The sequence below is a fragment of the Lacerta agilis genome, chromosome 16 (assembly GCF_009819535.1).
Source record: "Lacerta agilis isolate rLacAgi1 chromosome 16, rLacAgi1.pri, whole genome shotgun sequence".
NCBI lineage: Eukaryota > Metazoa > Chordata > Lepidosauria > Squamata > Lacertidae > Lacerta > Lacerta agilis.
In genome coordinates this window covers 22,988,551-23,010,067 of record NC_046327.1, presented here as the reverse complement: position 1 = coordinate 23,010,067, position 21,517 = coordinate 22,988,551, and the positions used below count along the sequence as shown (strand labels likewise).

The following is a 21,517-nucleotide window of genomic DNA, read 5'->3' as shown; positions in this document are numbered from 1 at the left end:
CTTTGGTCTTGGTCATGGTGGCTACTTTGGAATCTGCTGGATTGATTGCTTCTGTAGACAGGTGTCTTTTGTACAGGTACTGTAACAAACTGGGATTACAGACCTCTCCCTTACAGCAGGTGCTTCTAATCTCAGCTCGTTACATACAGTGAAGATACCAGGTAGCCTGACATCTGGCTGGTTGATAGGGGATCAAATACTTATTTCACTCAATATAATGCACATCAATCTCTGACTTTTGTCTTCTGGGTTTCTGGGGGTTTTCCTGTTGTTATTCTGTCTCTCACAGCTACAATAAACCTACCACTAAAATTATGGACTGGTCAATTCTTCATCAGATGGCAAACGGGCAAATTAGGATATTGCAACACATTGCAAATTATACTGAAATAGTTACATATCAGTATGTAATACTATAAACAATATAAAGCCTTCTCAGGACCAAAACTATTTTATATTTATCCTGTCAAAAATTGTGTTTTGTGCTGAAATTTAAGTTCTGTTACCAATATTTCAGCATTCCGCTCACACACCAAGAAATATATTCTAATAGTGTCCTCTTTTACTGCACATGTGTGTGCACTTAAAGTTGTTGGATCTGAAGTTTCAAATGTTTTTGCCTCCTTCGCTAGGGTCTCCGGGTAAAATCTTAGGGTCAGGTGCCAGCCCAGGCAATTTTTGATTGGGATGATGAGAATATCTGCTATTGGCTCCACTTCTGTGTCTGTCAAGTTGCATTCCTGAATCACCTGACTGTGTCACAGGCTCCAGCCACCAATCAGCTGGGCACCATCCATTAACTTCTAGGGTCCTTTCCCTGAGTTATAGGGACTGCAGCTCTAGCAACTTGGCAAATCTATCTACACTTCATGTCTGTACTGCACTCCTGCAGATGGTAGTAATCACATTGCAACATGAGGGATACAGTCTTTGTGCATCCTAAACTGAAGCTGGCATGAGATAGATGCTCTTATTTGCTATATTGTTCATTTGTCTAGAGTTACTGGGCCTCTGTTTAAGATAGTCAAAGGAAATACAGCAGTTTTTCAAAAGCTTGATCTGGCTAATCCAGCCACATCCCCACTATGTTGTTGTTGTTTTGGTCGTGTTATTAACTATACAAATTGAATTTGTATTTTTCTTTCTTCATGGCTGCCAATATTTTTAGATTGGGCACATTATCTTGCAAGGAGAGGATTGCTGCAAGAGTTTTATGTGCAAGCTAACAGGTAGCAAGATAATCCCCGGTGTTAATGTTCCTTCTTCCTTTTAGTCTTTTGAAGCTGTTTGTGTACTGATGGCCAAACTGAAGAACTATTTCCTGCCTGCTTGCTGGTCTCTCAAACCAGTACAGGAACTAAAGCAATAGTGTGAAGACGCAGAAGATTACCAGCAGTTCAAGTCTTGTAAGAGGAACGCAGAACTCTGCAGTTCTAGGATCCTAGAGTCTTGGGGGAAGAGGACAGTGTTAGAACCAGTATGGGGCAGTGTAGATCATGGGACAAGGAACAGACAGACCCAGGTTCAAATCCCTATTCAGAGGAGGGGATGGAGAAAAAGGAGAGGTGGAATCTCAAAGATGCCCAGGAACAAAAATTTAATAGCTTGACACTTTTCATATACACTACCGGTATATTCTTCCTCAGGGACACTTAGATGCAGCATGCTGTGCCCTCAGTTGAGTTTCTGTGTACCTTTGAGATGCCAGCTTTCCTTCTCCCTCCCCTCTCATGTTGGTGCCATTCCTATTTTTCCTTTTCAAATCCAGATGAAGATCATGAGGATAAAATGGAGGATAAGACAGTAAGAACCTCAGCAACACTGCTCTGAGTTCCTTGGACAAAGGGTGAGATACAAATTAAATTGTGTGGAAGTTTATCTCACAACACCTTTGTGAGGTAGGGTAGGCTAAGGTCACCCAGATTGTTTCCTCACAACTGGGAACTGGAACCCAGGCCCACTCATCCGCCAGGTCCAAGTCCTGCATTCTAACCACTATATCATCCAGGCTTTCCAAATTATAATATTCCAGATATTTAATATTTGTCATTCTGCATCTTATACTCTGTTTCTCTGGGCAGCCCCCAAATATAACATCCAGACACACTTGGAGGATGTTTGGAATACTACAGGCTCCTTCAAACAACATGTTTAGTATTCATCATGATTTGCTCACACAACATCAGAAAGTTAGACTATACCCACTCTTTACTGAGCATTCCTTCTGAGTTGTTTGCAGGGTAGTTATTCAACAATCAATGAGTATTCATATTGATTTGCTTACCAGGGATTTTATACATCTTGCTTTAATCATTTATTCACCCTAAACTTTTCAGAGTATTTCCCCATCACTTTCCTAACAGCAAAAAGTATGTGTGTATTTCTAAGTGGTTTTGTTGCAGAATATTTTAATCCACTGTAAATTTCTGGTATGTGCTTGAATCAGTTCCACAAGAGTAGTGAGATACTTGAGGCACCCTACAAGTCTGCACTGGTGTGAAAAGCACAGACCATAGCAAATTCTACAGGGACAGAGGCTATAATCATATAGCCACCCAAAACAAGAATTTCAAATAATGGCAAGGTGGCAGCTCATATGCCTCTTTGAAAAAAGACATAGGCTGTTTATCCAATAAGAAAATCAAGCTCAACAATATACACATTCCAATATATACATAGAATTTCAGTGTACACATGGAATTCTTGGCAACACAAAATATAAACACCCAAGATCACATATCCATACATGCATGTGCACACACAGCAAAAACTGCCCTGAAAAAAGGAAAGAAATCAGAAGGCAAATAATAAAGTAAGGAAAATTACAAAGAAGTCCATACTTTATCCCTAGCATCTCTCTTTATAAAGAAGTTATTAAACAAATTTCAAGTGATATTCAAGTGAAATTTCAAGTGATGGGGCACACCTTTTTATTTAAATAAGCATTTGTTTGTGTATACTGTAATAGCTTACACTCATTTCTCTCTCATACTAGGACTTTGCTGAACAGAACAAACATTCACAAAACCAAGTAAGAATAGAGATTATATAACTTGTCGTACAAATTTCAACATACTACACAGCCACCCATCTGAAATTTTGTTTTTAAGATGTTCACATTTGAAACTATCTGGAAAGAAAATTATATATTTGTAAAAATATATATAATTTACTTTCCAGAGAGCTTAAAATGTGAACATTTTAAAAACAAAATTTCAGATGGGTGGCAGTGTTGGTCTGTTGAAGCAAAAATAAATAAATAACAAAGAGCCTTGCAGCACTAACTAAAAAGTATTGCAGAAGATAATCTAATTTTATCTTGGAATAAGCTTTTATGTCCACCACATCATAGACATCATTAAAAAAAAATCAGGATATTCATTCCATAAAGCAGGGGCAACTGCTAAAACAGGGATGAGAAACCAATGTAGGGATTGCAACTCCCCTCATCCCTGACTATTAGTCATGGTGGTTGGGGCTGACAGAAGTTGGACTCCAATGATATGGAGGTCCTGCAGGTTCCCAACCCTGACCTAAAGTCTCTAAAGAAGAGGAAAAGTCCAGCCATGCTGATGGATTTCCAGAGCTACCAACATTCCTGCCAGCAGAGGGAGCAACAGCAGCACTTGATTGCAAATGAAAAACTTATCATTAAAGAAGTCTCTTGTCCTCGTTTTCCAATAGGTGTGGCATAGGGTCCGCCTTGCCTTACATTACACGTTATGAACATAAAAGAAAAAAGAAACCCCCCCTCCTTCTCTGCCTTTTGGACCTTTTATTTCTTGTTGCAAAATAAAATAAATCAAAATTAAAATGGATGTGACCAGTTGGATGGCTTTGTCAACACCTTCAAAGCATAGAATACCCTGCACACTCTGCTCAAGCAGACAAGATAAACAGATAAACCGGATAATCTATGGGACGGCATGTTCTTTGGGGACTGAAAGTATTTCCTTCCCTGCTGCCTACAGGCGGCTATCTCTGCAGCTTCATTGACTGGGCCACAATGAAACAGAAAATATATGTATGTAATGCATTGCACAAAAATACAGCCTTAGACACGTGCATTTAATTCCAACTCAGACTGAATGTCTACACGCTCAAACACTGTGCAGAATGTTTTGTTTGATTATTGGCTCTAGTTTTCTTGGATGCATAAATCCCTTCTGATCCATATCTGCTCCCATGTCCTCTTTATTCCTCTCGGGTTAGGTACACACTAGCAGCTTAAAATGCAACAAGGTTGTTTCCTACCACTGCATTACAAGTCATATCTCCACACTGCTGTACACACCAGAGAGGGAGCCAGCATGTCTTCAGCTGATGCATATTGCCATTTTTTGTTTCCCTGCCCCTGCAGACCACCACCCCCACCCCCTGGAGCACCTATATATGAAGCTGTCATCTGTGCTTTCAGATTGAAGCTAATTTGAAGGGAAACACATCAAACAGCAGTTTTTCTCATATAAATACAGGAGAGCGCTACATCATGGGTAGCGTCATGAGACATAGGTGCTGCGGGTGGCGCTGTGGTCTAAACCACTGAGCCTCTTGGGTTTGCCAGTCAGAAGGTCTGTGGTTTGAATCCTCATGATGGGGTGAGCTCCTGTTGCTCTGTCCCAGCTCCTGCCAACCTAGCAGTTCAAAAGCATGCCAGTGCAAGTTTCCGTGCGCTCTGGTTTAGTCATGCTGGCCAGATGACCCGGAAAGCTGTCTGTGGACAAACATCGGCTCCTTTGGCCTGAAAGCGAGATGAGTGCTGCAACCCCATAGTCGCCTTTGACTGGACTTAACCGTCCAGGGGTCCTTTACCTTTTTTTTGGGGGGGGGGGTTACATGAGAGTACAATGTACCCAGAGTAAATAGCAGTGTGTACACAGCCTTAATGAACCACGTAACACAGGACTAAGGCTGAATATGAGAAGTGGAGGACAAACAGGAGGTGGCTATAACTATCATGCCTTGCTTGTGAGCTTCTCTGAGGCCTTTGGCAGGTCTGCTAATGCAAGAAGAACAATTGACAAGATAAAATTTGGTCCATCAAGGCCAAATGCGTTTACATCATATTGTTAGTATTAGTACAACCAAGACTGGTGTACCCCTTATAACTGGATTCATGTATCTCAGAAAATGTTTGTATATTAGTGGATCTATCATCTATCTATTACTGGGAAGTACTGAAACGTAAAAAAAAAAAAATCTTCTCCACACTAAAAACTTGCTTGCAATGTTTGACACAGTACTTTTGAGTGTGTTTTTCACATGATCAAAATCTGCATTCCACCAATTTAATATTGAGATGCTATGGGAACTATTCCCTACAGTGGGTATTTGTAGGAAACATGTATCAAGCTAGCAACTTCTATGTGGGCAGGTGGTGACATGAAAAATATCAAGTGAACTATTCAAGGTATCTTCTAGTCATGTTAATAGGAACAGTACTTTGAGAGTACTATATGTTTGCTTGTGTGAAATATCTATATACTATCTTTCCTCAGAAGAACTCACGGTGGCTAACATGAGGTAAAAACCATGAATAAAAATTTAAAAACATCAGTTATAAACTAACTCTAAAACAAGAACAGAAAAATAGCATTATACAGCAGAAATTATATTATATAAAAACCAGAGAGAGCCCAAACTGTTTTAATACAAGTTAATCACAGAAGGTATTCACCTGGTATCCTCTTAAAATTAGACTCATTTCCATTGTTCCCACCCTGAATACCTTGAAAACATAGCCATTTGTAACATTTTAAAAGCATTTATTTCTCTACTAATTTTATAGCATATAATAAGCCACAATTCCTTTTCACATGACCAGTTGTTATACCATATGACTTCCCCTGCAACTTTGAAACTATAAAATAAAATGACTACATTTTCTTTCATAGCTTTTCTTTCCCAATATGCATGCTTAACTGTGGGGAGGGGGGATGCAGTGGAAAATTAGCAAAGTTTAAGCAAGTTAACATGTTCAAGAACACCACTGTGGCTAAAAGTATCTGCCTTTTAAGAAGGGGGAAGGTGAATAATTCATCTCTATTTAGCAACCATCTATTGTCTAGTTGCTGTCCATGTTCTGCTTCTTTTGTCAGTCTCCAGTAGTGTGTCCTTTAGTTATAAGTGAAAACAACCGATCCCCCACTAAGACACATCTGCTCTGAATTCATATTACAACAGGAGGGGGAAATGACACCTTCAGCTATATAAACCAATAAAGATTGTCTGATATAGTTTGCCCCTGTTGCTACCAGGCATGCAACCCACTGAGTTAAAGACTGGTGACATCTGCTAAAGAATGTCAATGGTGAGGTGAACAGAAAAAGGTAATGAATCATAGTGTGTCATGGATACAGTTTATGAGTTCTAAGGAAAGAGCCCGTTCTATACCACTAGCTAGCCCTTCTCACACAGCACCTGCAAGCAGAACATAATTACTGCCTAGTATTTCCCACCATATTTGAGCAGAGCTGTGAATATATCAAATGTGTAAAAATGATATTTAAGGCCGAATGTTGCACTTTGGAAAAGTAAAAAAAGTTAACTTTGCCCCCTTCTGTATATTATGCATTATATTGCTCCCTATAATCAAATAAGCATATCCTCCTCCTTTTCCCCCCACCAAAATTATGATAGCATTCAAACTGGGAAATTCATTTTGGGGCAACTCTTTGGTCCAAATTTATAGCCATTTTTCAGTGTGGGCATTTTGCAACACATGTCCTGAGTTCAACAGGGCTTACTCCCAAATGTATTAATAGGAATGCATTTCCAAGTTTCTCTTTTTTAATTTGTTAGAGGAACCTAACAGAAGGAAAATGTTTTGTTGTTTTAGGATTCCACACACGAGAAAGAGATTGCTGCGGTCAATTTGTTTATCTTTCTATAACCAGTTGGTTCCCCTCCACTAATATAAGGCTAAGGGATCCTGCTAAGCCCTCTATCAACTGAATAGGGATCGGGAAATCTTCAGAGATTCTCCCTTCCCCTTGCAGCCCCCTATGCCTCTTCCCAAGCCATTGCAAATGGTTTCCCAATCTTCTGTAGCAGATTTGAGGTTTCCCTCTCCCACTACCAGAAGGCTGTGCTGGATGAAAGAGCCACTTCTCAGGAAAAGGAAACCAACTGGATACAACCCAGTGCATCTTAAGCAGTTTTATAAAGTAAGATGCACACCTGTACTCATCAATACCTAAACAGCTCTGTCCCTACAAAACATATACACACTGGCCAAAAACTGATCCTCAAAAATAAATGAGTAAAATGCTACTTTGTAGTAGATGTAGCAGGTATGCACATGTACCCTAACCTACAATACAAAGGAAATATTAAACATCAGTGGATTAGTATATCTTATGGGTAGGCAAACTAAGACCCGGGGGTCGGATCCAGCCCAATCTCCTTCTAAATGCGGCCCGCGGACAGTCAGGGAATCAGCGTGTTTTTACATGAGTAGAATGTGTCCTTTTATTTAAAATGCATCTCTGGGTTATTTGTGGGGCCTGCCTGGTGTTTTTACATGAGTAGAATGTGTGCTTTTATGCATCTCTGGGTTGTTTGTGGGGCATAGGAATTCGATCATTATTATTTTTCAAAATATACTCCGGGCCCCCACAAGGTCTGAGGGACAGTGGACCAGCCCATGGCTGAAAAAGTTTGCTGACCCCTGGTATATCTGGAGGACTTCCCCCCTACATTTGGTCACAGTTAATGAAAATTGTTATGTTTGTAGATGTTATAATAAATGTACATTGACTAAGTGGTTTTATCTATTATCTGTTTATCAGCTATGCTGCCTGTTTTGTCTATAACTTATTTGTTATGGGTGAAACAAACTGAACCGTTAATGAGGCTATACAATTTCAATAAAGCATCATTTTTTCCTTATGAATTATATATTATTATGTGCTGTTGAGAATTGTTGTGTTGTGGTGAAGAGCACTGCTGTGGCCAAGGAAAACCTGGTTCAATTCTCACCTCAGTTATAAATTCACTAAATATATTTATGTACACCTTTAATATCTCCTCTATTCCTGCCTGCAAGATAATACTGACCTAACTTATTGAATGATTGCAATAATTGCTGTCATGATGTGTGTAAAGTGCTTTGAACCTTCAATGAGCAGCAAATGCTTGCTAAGCATTAGTTTTATATCTGTGGAACTGTTAGATTAGGCCAAGTTCCATCAAAACAGATGGTGAGAACAGATTATAATTAAAATGATTTCCAATTCAGAAGTTTTGCACTCAATACTAGTTCACACATGCACATCCATAACTGGACTGCTCAGCAACTTGTGACTCACAGCTGAATTTGTGACTTACTTCAATTGAAAACCCTTTGGGGAACAGTGATATGAACAATGAACATGTTAGTTCTCTGGTGATTCACTGCACACATTTAAGCAAACCGCTTTATACATTTATGAACTCCTGATGAGCACACAGTTGTAAACAACCCTAAACCTAAAACACTTCCTCTGCAGAAAGCGGAACTGCACTAGAGCAACATTGGGTGCACCCTGTTCACATTGCAAGCAGGCTCCCCACACCTTTCAGTGGAAGGGTCGAGTTTCATTTACATGCATCAGTGCTTTCACGTTTATTGAGAATTACTGGATCATCAAAGTGACTATTTCTGGCAGCTGAATAGCTTGTTTCCAAACCCTAGTTTTACTTGTATTATTATAATCATAGAATTCAGTTCACTGGCATCAGGGGTAGACATCTCTGGGCATCCTCAAAGATCACACCATAGGATGGGAGCTTATACAGATTGGGCAAGGTAATTAATTGCAATGACAGCAGATGGGCCCTTTTAGGAAGGGGGCCCAATGAGTGCACTTTACGTAAAAGCACTCCAAAACTGGAGGAAGCGCTGTCTGTTCACATGGGGGGGGGGGTTGTGTTCCAAAGCCAACATGAGTTGACTTTTCATCAGATTTGTGCACACTAAGTGCACACTAGAATTTTAAAAACTACCTGATTATAGTACTTACTGCCTTTTAATTGGTAACTGATCAGTTTAATGTGAATAACATTGCACATTATCAGAACCTCACTGTAGGTTTTTTTGGAGATATTTAAGGATGTATAAACATAACTTAAATAGACATAACTTCCACTCCTTTTTTGAACAGAATATAATCATTAATATTTTCCCTTTTTAAAAAAAAAATCCCAGTTTTATTAGCATACCAACCAAAACATATTGCTTCATGAGCTGCTGAGAATTTTTGTTATGGGTAAGCTATGGAAATGTAAGAAAATAATAAACCAAAATATGTTTTTAATTCATACCTCTATTGTTAAAAATTGGTCATACAAATTAATCAACCAAACTTCAGTTGATTAATCTACAAATCAAACCAATTACAGATTTCAGTCATAGCACAGACAGATCCAAAATGTGACACATTCTGAAAAGTCTTTTGAAAGACTAGAACCAGGAAATGCTGAATGAAGCTGATGCTAATGAACTTGTGCTAAACCATTCAAAAGCCTCATTCAACAAAAGCAAGTCTATTTAAACAAAGGGTTTATCTTGTACCACCACTATTTGCCACAATGCTTTCTGTACCCAGACAGCATTAAATTATTCAGAAATCTACAAAATAAAAAAGTCAGCATTAAAAACCATAATGTGAATCTACCCTCAGTCAAACTGATCATGCAAGAACAGTCAGAGGCATTGCCCAGTTCTCATATTAAAATGATTATGCAACAGAAGGTGTTTTACCATGTTGTCAATTCATACAGTAATTGGTGTTGGAAAGCCACAAGCCCCTATCATTTTAGTTGATAGGAAATATGTCAGAATCTCTTGCTTTTTTCCTCCCACCCAGTTCTTAAGTAAAATAAAAATAGTCACATCACTGGACAAAAAGTTCGCAGCTGTGTCCTCCAAAATGGTATAGCAAAGGAGACAAACTCCAAGCCTTTTCAAATCTGTTTTGTTGATAGTTTGGCTCCTAAATTCCAAATGGGTTATTTTGAAATTATAATTTTTACTGATATAAAAATTTATTAGCTCCTATCTGCTTGTGTGTGTGTGTGTGTGTATGTGTGTGTTAATTCAAATTAACATACAAAGAAAATTGGTATCTCTAAGTGGGAAACAGGTTTGTAGAGAGAAGGAGATAATTAATTTTGCAGCAGAGATTGAGGATAAAATTTCACTCTTTCTATAAACTATAAAAAACAATATGAAAGGAATACGTATTTATTCTTACCTTCATCTCTTTTGCGTTTGTTGCTTTCAGCACTGGGAGATGTAATTCCCAGAATTCCACTAATGGAGTAGGAGGAGCCTGCTGAGTCTGTGCTTACTGAGGACACTTGTGTCACGGAACCCGTGGAAGCTGTAATTTAGAAACAAACCAATCAGTACGCATATCCACACAAGAGAGGAAGCCATGCAAACAACTTTTCCATGACTGCCATCTTTGATAGTTGTGTTTCAATACCACTACCTACAACCAGGAGGCTGGGAGATGGGGAACAGGGAAATTTGCAGCCTGGATACCTTTCTTGAACATTTAAATTTCATTTTCTGCCATGTCTTACAGCCCAGCCCTATCTTATTAGCTTTTGTTGCTGACAGAAAGACCTGCTTTATACAGCAGCAAGCTAAATTAGCATCAGGTAGCTATCAAGCATTGCAAAAATATTCTGCCCTGTCTATTTTCATATACTGTATACACACAGTAGACCCACAACATATGTGCATTTAACTTGTGCACATTCAGCTTCAAGGTCTTGGCAAGTAATTTTTAAAAACAAAAATAAAGGGGGAGGGGTGGGCCTCTGGGGGGAAAGAATGGCAATTCCACCCACCATTCCACCCAATATATTTTGTCTATAAGCGATTTTGACTATCCCTGGAATATAACCCCTGCCTAAGTTGAGAGTCAGCTGTGTATACTATGAGAACAGTGGTAGAGAACTGTGCCATTTACTAACCCATACCACAGGGTGTGGTGCCCTCCAGATGTCTTGAACTACAACTCCCATCATTCTCAACCATTTGCCATGATGGGAGTTGTAGTCCAAGACATCTGGTGGTCACCATGTTAGCTACCCTTGTCATAGGATATAGCACTTTTCTAAACTGCTTAAAATGATTCATGTTTATTTTATCAGTAACTGATACAACAACTCTGTACCCTAGGCTAGTGTTATATTACCCCTATGTTAAGATGAGAAGTGGCTGCCTAAGGGAATCCATTGATGCCATAGAGGTCATGGCTGAAATGAGATAAGAACTACAGATAAGTAGTTTACAGCTCATGTTCTTAAGCATTATGCTATATTACTTCACAAAAAATTGCTGGTTGCATCTCCAAGGCATTCAGGTCAACATATATGGTGTCATCCTGCAATAAGCATCAGTCTAAAAGTTTGTTATGATTATTTTGCCTGGACAAATAAACCCCTGGACAAGCAGAGATTTGACCCTACATCTCCCACCATTTATGTCCAACACAATAAAGCATCTGCTTGCAACCTGGTGCTCGCTGGGTGTTTTGGATTACAATTCCCATCAGGCATAGTCTTGCCAGCTGAGGTTGATGGGAATTATAGTCAAAAGCATCTGGGGGTTGCTAGGACCCCTGATACTAGGACATCTATGATATGACTGGTAATCTGCAACTGTATCAGCATTTGGGGACTTGAGTAAGATGAAGATAGCATTGGGGGCACTAGATCCTCTGAACTACTGCCTCAACACAGTGCAAATGGTACCCAGACCAAGAGCCAAAAGTATAATAATTGATTAAATAACTAACAATTCGCTGCCCTCTTATAGTATCCAAAATATGGCTCCTGAGATGGGCACCTCAGTCTGCCAAATACCGGTAGTAAGGACAGCCCAGTCCAATACTTGAAGCTCTGTAGAGTTCACTGGGAATCCTGGATATGGTAGAACTGCATCAATTGGACTTACGATGCAGGGTATGTTTTGAGTGGTCTCTTTCATATTAAATTTTGTGGTTCGTAGACATCTAGTTTATGTACTTAAGAAACTGTGGTTTAGAGGCTTATTTAAACCATCGCTCATATGTCTTATATATTCGTGCAATTCAGAAATACCGAAATATACGCTGCAATTTGTCTGAAGTCTCCTACGTGTTGAGAGAGTTACCACTTCATACATGAGATTCACTCAAAATTCTAAAATTGGACTCAGGATTTTTATTCCAGAGTAAATGGTTAGAGGATTACTTGCCTGTAGTCCAGTCCATAATTTTTAATGAAGTATGAGGATTTAAACCAATTTAGTCCCTACTGAAATCACTGAGATTAAACTGTCTTGAATCTAAGAACTTCATTTTTGCTGGATTGTGGATTAGGTTGTTAGTATTCTAAAATGCTGACAGCTCAGAAAATATGGAGATTTCTCAAGATAAAATTTAGTGAATTCAGTTCTAAAGGATTAGGCAGAGGAAAAATTTGAAAATCTGCAGTGAAGAGAAAAGAGGCAGTGAATATTAAACCAAAGTGGTCTATGGAAGCATGCCTTGCAACCCAGTTAAGCTGAAGTACTTTGACTCCACTCATTTGGTTCAACAGGACTACATAAGCTTGAATATATTATAAAAGTAGTTTGAGTTAACAGGGCTTATTTTAAGCAAGGTTGTGCTCATCTGTCAGAGACTCCACATAAAAAAACAACCCTAATATAAAGTCCATCACTCTTCAATGACTAGAGTTAGATGGTCTGCATCTGAATTAGTCAAAGAAAAAGAAGAAAAAGCAGTAAAAAGTTTTCAAAGTTTTGCTACCTCTTCACTCAAAATTGCAAGTGCACAAAGAATTATGGAAGGGTTGGTTGATAGAAGAAAAAAACACATTCAAAACTACTTACTGACTAATGATGCAGAAAATGTTATGAATAACTATCCCTTTCTTGATTTATTACTTTAATTATCTGACATTCTATAGACCCCCATTAGTGGGATGATATTTTTTTTTTTTTTTTGGTTTAGATTTCAATTTTCTGTCTCATGGTGAAAGCTATTTATCATAATAATCAGTAAAATTCAAAACCTTTTAGCAGTATTTATAAAATTCATTTACCATGTTCAGCCCTTGGAGAATGACAAAGAAGGTGCATTAGTACGTGTGCTGAAGTGTTCTGTGCAGAATTATCTGCCCATAAGAGTGATTAAAAGTTCTTTAGAATGAATTGCATTATATATTTTTAAGTATATTAAAAAAAAAAGTTACCTATGCTGTGACTGGAGGCTGGGACTTGCTGGTTGGGTGGTTGCTGTACCTTTGTCCGTATAATCCTGCATATAGACAAATGGCTACTTACTATTAGGTATACAACAATAGAGCAAAAAATAGCTATGCAGGTAAACAATAACTAAGCATGATGAGTGTCCAATAAAATTATTCCTCTTCATTACTATTATATTTCCCAAATTGAAAACTAAAAAGATGCACTGAGCTGAGAACTGCCTAAATGCGTTATCAGCCATAGCTGAAAAGTTGGGAAATGCATGTCTACTTTAATACATTCACAAAACTGGAATTGCCCACTTTCATGTGTGAATGCCATCATTCACAATGCTTGGACATTCACTGTAATTCATCTATGTAATCACCCCATCAAGAGAGACTGAAAGAATTGCAGCTGAGCAAATGGACCAAAGCCAAATATACAATATAAACAACACCGTGTCCAAAACACAGGATCTAAGATCTAAGTACTTAAATTCCATTGACTTCCAATGGATATAAAATAACTACAATAATAATAATTATGCATATTATTGATCTCAATAATACCTTGTCTCATTAATTTCAACTGGAGTTAAGCATGACTACTTTATTCAGATTGGGGCAAAATGTGGACCCTGGTGCGGGTTTGTGGGTAATTGCTGCTTTTCCTCATAGCACCAAATATTCAGTGAGCAAAATCTGCACAATTCTAAACCCTTGCAACAGGAAATGTCTCATTAACTAAGTAATTCTGTGGTGTTTTCTCTCTGCTCATTCCTGTTGGCTGATCACAACAGACTTGTAGAAATGCCCTAAACATTAAACATCACCATAAATTAAGGTTTTGTGCCAACTTACTTACACATACATATCTAGAATCATTCCTACTTTCAAAATATTTGCTAACACAACATTTTAGGCAGCAAAATGTGTGTGTGTGTGTGTGTGTGTGTGTGTGTGTACTACAGATGGTTTAGGCTTTTGTTAATGCTGGGTTGGAGAACTGAAGTTAGCATAAAATAAATAAAATTGTTAACAATAGAAAATCCACCGTGGAGATGCATTAAGAGCACTGAACACAGGAGGTCTTCTCTGTATATTTTCCTAGTGACACAAATGGAGATCTTGCCATTGATTTAAATAAGAACAAGATTGATGCACTCACTATAGAGCGGTCCTTTATCAAATAGCACATAGTTAATTGATATAATTCTCCACACAGTATATATGCCTGTTTTAATATAATATTTTAGCTGGCAGCTTGTGGCCTGATGAGTTCCTGGCCACACTCCCAGCTTTTGCCTGGTTGTCTTCCAGATTTGTTTTTTCATGTTTAGTATGTTCACAGAAGAACACTCTCCTGTCATTTAAAAAAAAAACACAACATTTTCCTCTTCGGCATTTCAGAACATCAACTCATAAAGTGACAGCGCCAAATTACTGTTACCTGCCTCTTCCTTTGCACCATTTACCAAATTGTAGATGATTATGATGGGTGGTACTCGACTAAGGTTTACTCAGAGTAGACCCCCTGAAATTAATAGGCATAATGGTAGTTGTGCTGGTTAATTTCAATGGGCTTACTCCAAGTTCCACCTGAAGCATTTGGTTGTAGTTGTAGTGTTGTGTTAATACTTAATGAACAATTCAGGATGGGACCCTCTTTGAGTAATACTGTGTTTCCAAATGTTTTGAAAGCTGAAGCACATTTCAAAGAAATAAGTAAAACCGAAAACTCCTGTACACTAAAGGCTTTGCATTTTAAGAGTTTGTGACCCCCAATTCTAGTTCAAGGCCTGTTTCAGCACAAGACACTGCTCTTAACATACCGATAGTTTTAGATTGTACAAGCCCAGGGAACAGAGCAGTGAGTCCTGCAGAAGGTGGTTAATTCTGCTCTGTCATTGTATCATGGGTGACTAAGCTGATCTGATCACACCTAATGCAGAGATACAGCAAAGAACCCACCTCTAGAAGAGTTTGATTAGAAGAAAGCAAGGTAAGAGCAGTAAATAATACAAAGACACAGTGAGCAGCCTTCTTACATGGGTAGGAACTGAGGCAAACCTAAAAGTAACAGGAACCCATAGTTGAGAATTTCAGTCTGGAGAAGATGAGGCAACACTAGCCTCTGCTTCTTAGGTCTGCTCTGCAAGTATTCTCTGAATGTACAGTAGCTTCTCCACTAGAAGCCTTGCACACTATCTAGCTAGAATGAAGGTCTGAAGGCTGTATCTGCACTGCTGCAAATCAGCTGCTACATTCCACATTGCCTGCATCTCAGCATGCAACTGACTGTTTACACAAGGCTGTAGAGTGGTTTTGCATTGAGTAAATGGCCTTGGGAACCAAACAGGTGACTGGTGCAATTCCTACACACCAATCACTCTGATGCCATCTGTACAGAGTTCAGAGCTGTGCTGGTGTTGGATCTTTCACACAGCACTTAATTTAAAGTAATCTCTCTCTCTCTCTCTTTAGGTATAAGAAAGAAGCATATGTATTTTTTTTTAATGGTGGTGTCTTCCAGACAGGCCAGGGAACAACCTGGCACTTCTTATTTTAATATATAAGACAGAATGTCCCATATGTTTCCTTTCTGCTTTGTGCTTCCACAAAGGACATAGCTTTCTCCATTTTACAGAGCAATACTACGTGGAGTGTAAGCTAGTCAAGGCAGGTGGGGAGGTTCTTCTGTGGGGGCAACTGGTTAGAGAAGACTGGCCTTGAATGAACTGATGATCGTGACTCCCTGTTGTGTGTCCACCCTATGCTTACAGGCACACATCCTCATTTCATGCATTCAAGCATCAAACGCTACATGCAAAACATGAGTGCCACCTGAATTATGAATCATCCCTAAATATTGCTAGATTTTATTAGGTTTTCAAATAACATTCAGATGGACCTGCTTTCTTTGCCATGCAAACTCTATTTATTTACACATTTTCAATTTATTCTGCATCTTATAAATTAAAATATCTGATCAATATATTCCCTGCTATACAGAAATATGTACTTAGTGAAAGAGACATAGTCGCTTCTTCAAAGGACACCAACCAATTTGCCCTATCCTAGAAACTGTTAAGTTGTGCAGTAGATGACAGAAGCATGCACTTTTTCTGTGTCAGAATGTGCACATATCTGCCCATTTGCTATTGTCTCTCCACTTATACCTTATCTTCCCAGAACTATAAAGCATTTTATTCACTGGGGTGAATTCAAGTTTACTTGTCATCTTGCAAACATTTTTTTATATATCCACAGTAGACAAATGACGTAAGCAGGGGCCCAGCTGAGCTGGCACTGTGTTTTATCAATTATTGGTGTAGAATCAAGACTCTGCTGCGAACACCAGACCTAGAGGAATGAATTGAAAGAAAAGAACAACTAGAACAACATCTCAAGTCCCAGACATATAATTCAAGATTGAGATTTAATTCTCTCTCTTTCTCTCTCTCTCTCTCTGTGTGTGTGTGTGTGTGTGTGTGTGTGTGTGTGTGGCTACACAAACACTATTTTGGAATCAAAATTAATGATTTTCAATTTTGATTGCCATTCTCTGAAATGCAAAAATCAACAAGGTATTAACTTTCCTATAAGCCCCTCATATATGTACATAAATGTGTGTATGAAAAGAAACAGAAAGGGAGAGATTGAACAGATTGCAGCAGGGGGGTTATCTCATGCAAACTGTAGCAACCTGTTTTGTGACTTACTTATTCGGAACTTAGCTGCTAATCGTTTTAAGTAATTAGGCAGCAATATTCAAAAATAATACAGCAAGAGTAACTAAAATATGCAAAAATTTTACCCGTGCCTGCTCTTTTTATGAACATAATATGTGCCTTGCAGTTGAAGACCAAAGGTATATATCTAGTTCAGCAATGTTACTAGCTGTGGCCATACAGGTATGATTGTGTTCTTACAAGCAGGGCATGAAGTTAATGGGTTTCCCTTGTTGCTAGTCACCAACAGCTGGTGTTCTAAGGTTTACAGCCAAACTCTGTATTTTTCACCCATGAGTTTACAAAGGAGAATTTTGGGAAATAAAAATAAAATGTAAATACATGTACCTGCATTTACTCTCATCCATCCTTTATTACCTTAGCCTCTCTGATGTGCCCAGAGACTAATGTGAAGTCGCATGACACAGCTCTATATTGAAATGTGTGGGTGGGTGGGTGGGTGGGTGGGTGGGTGGGTGGGTGTGTGTGTGTACATACATCATTCTATGTTTAAGCATCCGTATTTAATGCAACCACATGGGTTTCAGTGCAATAAATAAATTCCTCTCTCCTTTTGTTGTTTAGTTATTTTACATTCCCCCTTCCCTCATTTCTGCTGTGTTTTCCCCTTCACTACTTAACTTAGACTTAAAGCTTTTTGGGTAGGGACCTGTCTATTCATGTATGATATTCTCCAAAGCAGCCTTTTCCAATCTGGTGGCCTCCAGATGAAGAGAAGGAAGAAAGCTAATAATGCTCAGTTCTAGGTTTGCCATATTTCAAATAGGGAAAATCTGGACAGAAAAGTTTTTAAGGAAAATTGCCAAAAATGACACTACTTGACATGGGTTGCCATACATCCGGATTTTCCCAGACATTAAGCGATTTCCCTCTTAGACACTGCTTCCAAGTGCAGTATTCCGAATATGTCCACACAATTCTGGACGTATGGCAATCCTACTCAGTTCTTCAAAGTCTCTGCTATAAAATGACGGAATCAGCAGGTATGTTTTATTATATATAAAAGTTATGTATTACGATACATAACTTTTTCAGTATTCTTCATTAATTATTTCATTTGTGGCAGGCAGCAGAAGCCAAAATGTTAAGTAACTTGCTAGTTATGCACAGAATCAGGATACATGCCTTGTAACAGTATAACAGTAGTACATTGGTACCTCGGGTTACATACGCTTCAGGTTACAGACTCCGCTAACCCAGAAATAGTACCTCGGGTTAAAAACTTTGCCTCAGGATGAGAACAGAAATTGTGCAGTGGTGGCGCGGCGGCAGCAGGAGGCCCCATTAGCTAAAGTGGTGCTTCAGGTTAAGAACAGTTTCAGGTTAAGAACAGACCTCTAGAACGAATTAAGTTCTTAACCCGAGGTACCACTGTATGAATATAGCTGATTACAGAGCTGGGCCGATGGTTTCTAGCGCACATAAGATATAAACGTTGTTTTCAGACAAAAACTAGTTCAGACAGCCCAAACCAACCCATGAATATTTGGGCTTCTGCCAGCTTTGCCATACTGACATCAATGGGACTAAATTGGTTTAAGTCCATGTACTTTCCCTTAATTGGCCTGCAGGCCAAGCTGTTGTTTTACTTCTCAGTTTTAGCCAAACATTTTAAATAAATGACTTTGCAATATGCAAAAATAGTACAGCTTCATTTTAGCCAGACACATTCTGAACACATAATTTTGCCCACAGCCCTGCAATGATCATAGCAACAGGGCACAAAAATACCAAATAACCAAAGCATATGGAAAGGCAGATAAATTAGGTTATGCTCTATTGTCTCTATATAAGTGCTTGAGATTTCATTCTGTTTAGAAAACAGAAGCCAATGTTCTGAATGGCATTAGAATTAAAAGTTGGAGCCAAAGTGAAAGAAACTGTTTGCACTTAACATCTATTGAATTCAATGGGACATAAATCAATTGCAATATCAGGTGACCTATTTATTGAACATTTATCATTATTCATATGCACAAAGTTCTTAAGGATATTAGGTGGTATCAGCAATTTATTGAGCATTCATTCTTATTTGCTTGTGGGGAAGTTAAATGATGTTGCATCCAGCAAATTTTATCCCACACTTTCTAGCACATTTTCCCATCACTTTCCTCATTTTAAAAAATTCAGTCTGGAGGGTGAAGCTGGTTTGCCATGCAAGACCTCCCAAACAACTTTAATTGTACAACCTGAATTTGCCAGTACAGTATGTGATTGAATCTCATCCAATAATAGTGAAAATCTGGACGTGCTTTAAATTACCCTGTTAATTTCAACAGGACTAACTTTCTTCATATTATTAATAGGTGCAAAGCTGTATATTCTCACTGCAAAATATCTGGTGAAAATATGCAATTAGATTAGTAACCAGTCAAAAAGCAGCATTTTTTGTACCCTAACCCTTTAAAAAACATTTTAAATTCCTATGAGGAAATTACTAAGTATTTAGTGAGGGTTCCAAAGATGCTTGGATCTCAAAAAGAACAAATAAAATAATTTTGCAGCTATATATTACATGTCCAGCAACACAAATAGAGTGTTATTGTTAGATAAAGTTAGAGCATTTACATGAAATTCCATGAAAATTTTCTTTGGGGTTATTGTTTCTAATACAGAAAAGTGTTCCACTTGTGTGAATTTTCTAAATTTAAAATAAGTTGTATATTTTTTTTTAAAAAAAAAAATCCAAATACCCTGATTTAAGCTGTGCTGCTACCTCAAATACGAGACACTTCCCACTAATGGGGCTTGGGCTTCTCAAGATTTAACATAATAATTCACAAAGGATGTGATCCTATGAAATATATACTTAACTTTTGATGCGATAAACTACAATTATGCACATTGGGACAGTGATTGCTTCTTGAGAAAAGCAGTAATTGACACACTGTTCATAGGCATGACTGTTCATGCACCGGACAAGTACAAATTACAGAAACTTCATAATACACAATCTAAGATAGCACTTTGTATGCAAGAATCTCAAAAGCATTTTCCAAAATTAATCATCCCTCTGCATAAGATTTAATAGACACATTGCACAGATCAATAAACTGGAGGACACTCTAGATTCTACCACACTTGTTTCTATTAGCAGATGCACTACTGATCTACCCAGGTTCACTTTTAATTAATCAATAATAAAGATGGATAGTAAATCTAGCAAAATATGACCACATGGACTTTGTCCTAGACTAGTTCTTCCTTATTTCCCAGTCCACATTCCAAAGTTATAGACTCACACTTTTTTTCATTAGAATAGTTATGTTCCTAGTTTTCACATAACAAATACCAGGGTCTTGGACGGCAGAAAAATGGAAATTCAAGACAGAGACAATGGGTGTTGTGGAGAAAGAAATGTTCGTATTTATTTATTTTGTATATTCATTTTTATCTTGTCTTTCAGAAAATTTCTTACAAGTTGCTTCTTCCAGCTTTGCTCAATGTACCAAACATTGCATAAGAAACAGATCACAAAATGGCTATGAATGCCTTTTAACATGTGAAGAGCCCTGCAAATAATAGAAATTGACCCATTCCATTTTCAGACAGTTGTAAGAAACACTGCCCACATGCATCTCCATTGTACCATCCAAAAGATCCTTACCTGTTAATTGAGCTAACGCTGGGTACTGTGTCGTTGTCACATACTCGCTCTGCTAAAAGCCTGTCCCTGATCTCCCAGGCAAACATGGTGGGGTTTTGGCGTTTATATTCTGCAATCTTTTCTACTACTTTGGGTGTGGCGACCTTTGGTTTTGACCCCCCAATAACTCCAGGCTTAATGCTTCCAGTCTCATAGTACCTACAACAAAATTTCAAGAAAGAGGGAGAAAAAATTAAAATCAATTCAGGAATATATTTTCAGTGGTCGTTACCATTATATATTCTAATGTAATGGACCCCTAGTAAATTGCAACCCATGTATTTAATTCTCCCACTGAAATCAATAAGACTTAGAAGTGTTTAACATCACATGATTTGTGTCCTAATTCTTTTTTTAAATTTGCTGTTATAGATTGTTTGATATATAACTATAGGTGCATGTGTGTTTTCCTTCATGGCCAGAAGGCAATAAAAATGATGTGATTTTAAAGGGCAAGTGAAAATTGAAAATTAACTGAAAATGTGTGTTATTAATCTGTAATAGCAACAATAATAAAAAGAAATCGGCACTGGCATAATTTTTTTACTTAAATAGGGGTGGGGAGCATTGGTCTCATTTGCAGTAAATTACTATTAACATTTACCATCTTTTTGCAGCTAAGTGGTAAAACAATATCGTGGAAAGATAAATGCAGTCAAAACAGTGCACGAATTTCTCTCCTTTTTTTACATTCCTTTTTCTTCATAATTGTGAAGGGCGAAAATTAAAACACATTTTTCCTAACTGCTATCTTCAGGGTAGGAAGAATTTTTGAACTACTGCCTTTACCGTTAAACTACCATTCTCCTCAGTAACCCATTGCAATTTACTGATGCAAATGAAAGTAGAATCTACCAAGCACTTTTCCTATACACTGGTACCTTAGGTT

At 38.1% G+C, this 21,517-nt stretch overlaps 1 protein-coding gene across 7 annotated transcripts in view; it reads right to left on the bottom strand.

Annotated features, from left to right (window-relative positions):
* PAX5 (paired box 5) overlaps window positions 1-21,517 on the bottom strand; it is a 220,220-nt gene that overhangs the window by 165,531 nt on the left and 33,172 nt on the right. For 4 of the 7 annotated variants that reach the window (XM_033173042.1, XM_033173036.1, XM_033173039.1 and 1 more), the window contains exons 3-5: window positions 20,590-20,787; window positions 13,234-13,316; window positions 10,236-10,364 (exon numbers count right to left, since the gene is read on the bottom strand). In XM_033173042.1, coding sequence (XP_033028933.1) covers window positions 10,236-10,364; window positions 13,234-13,316; window positions 20,590-20,787 — 410 coding nt within the window. The remainder of the gene's footprint in view (window positions 1-10,235; window positions 10,365-13,233; window positions 13,317-20,589; window positions 20,788-21,517) is intronic. The other 3 variants (XM_033173038.1, XM_033173040.1, XM_033173041.1) reach the window with 1 other exon arrangement.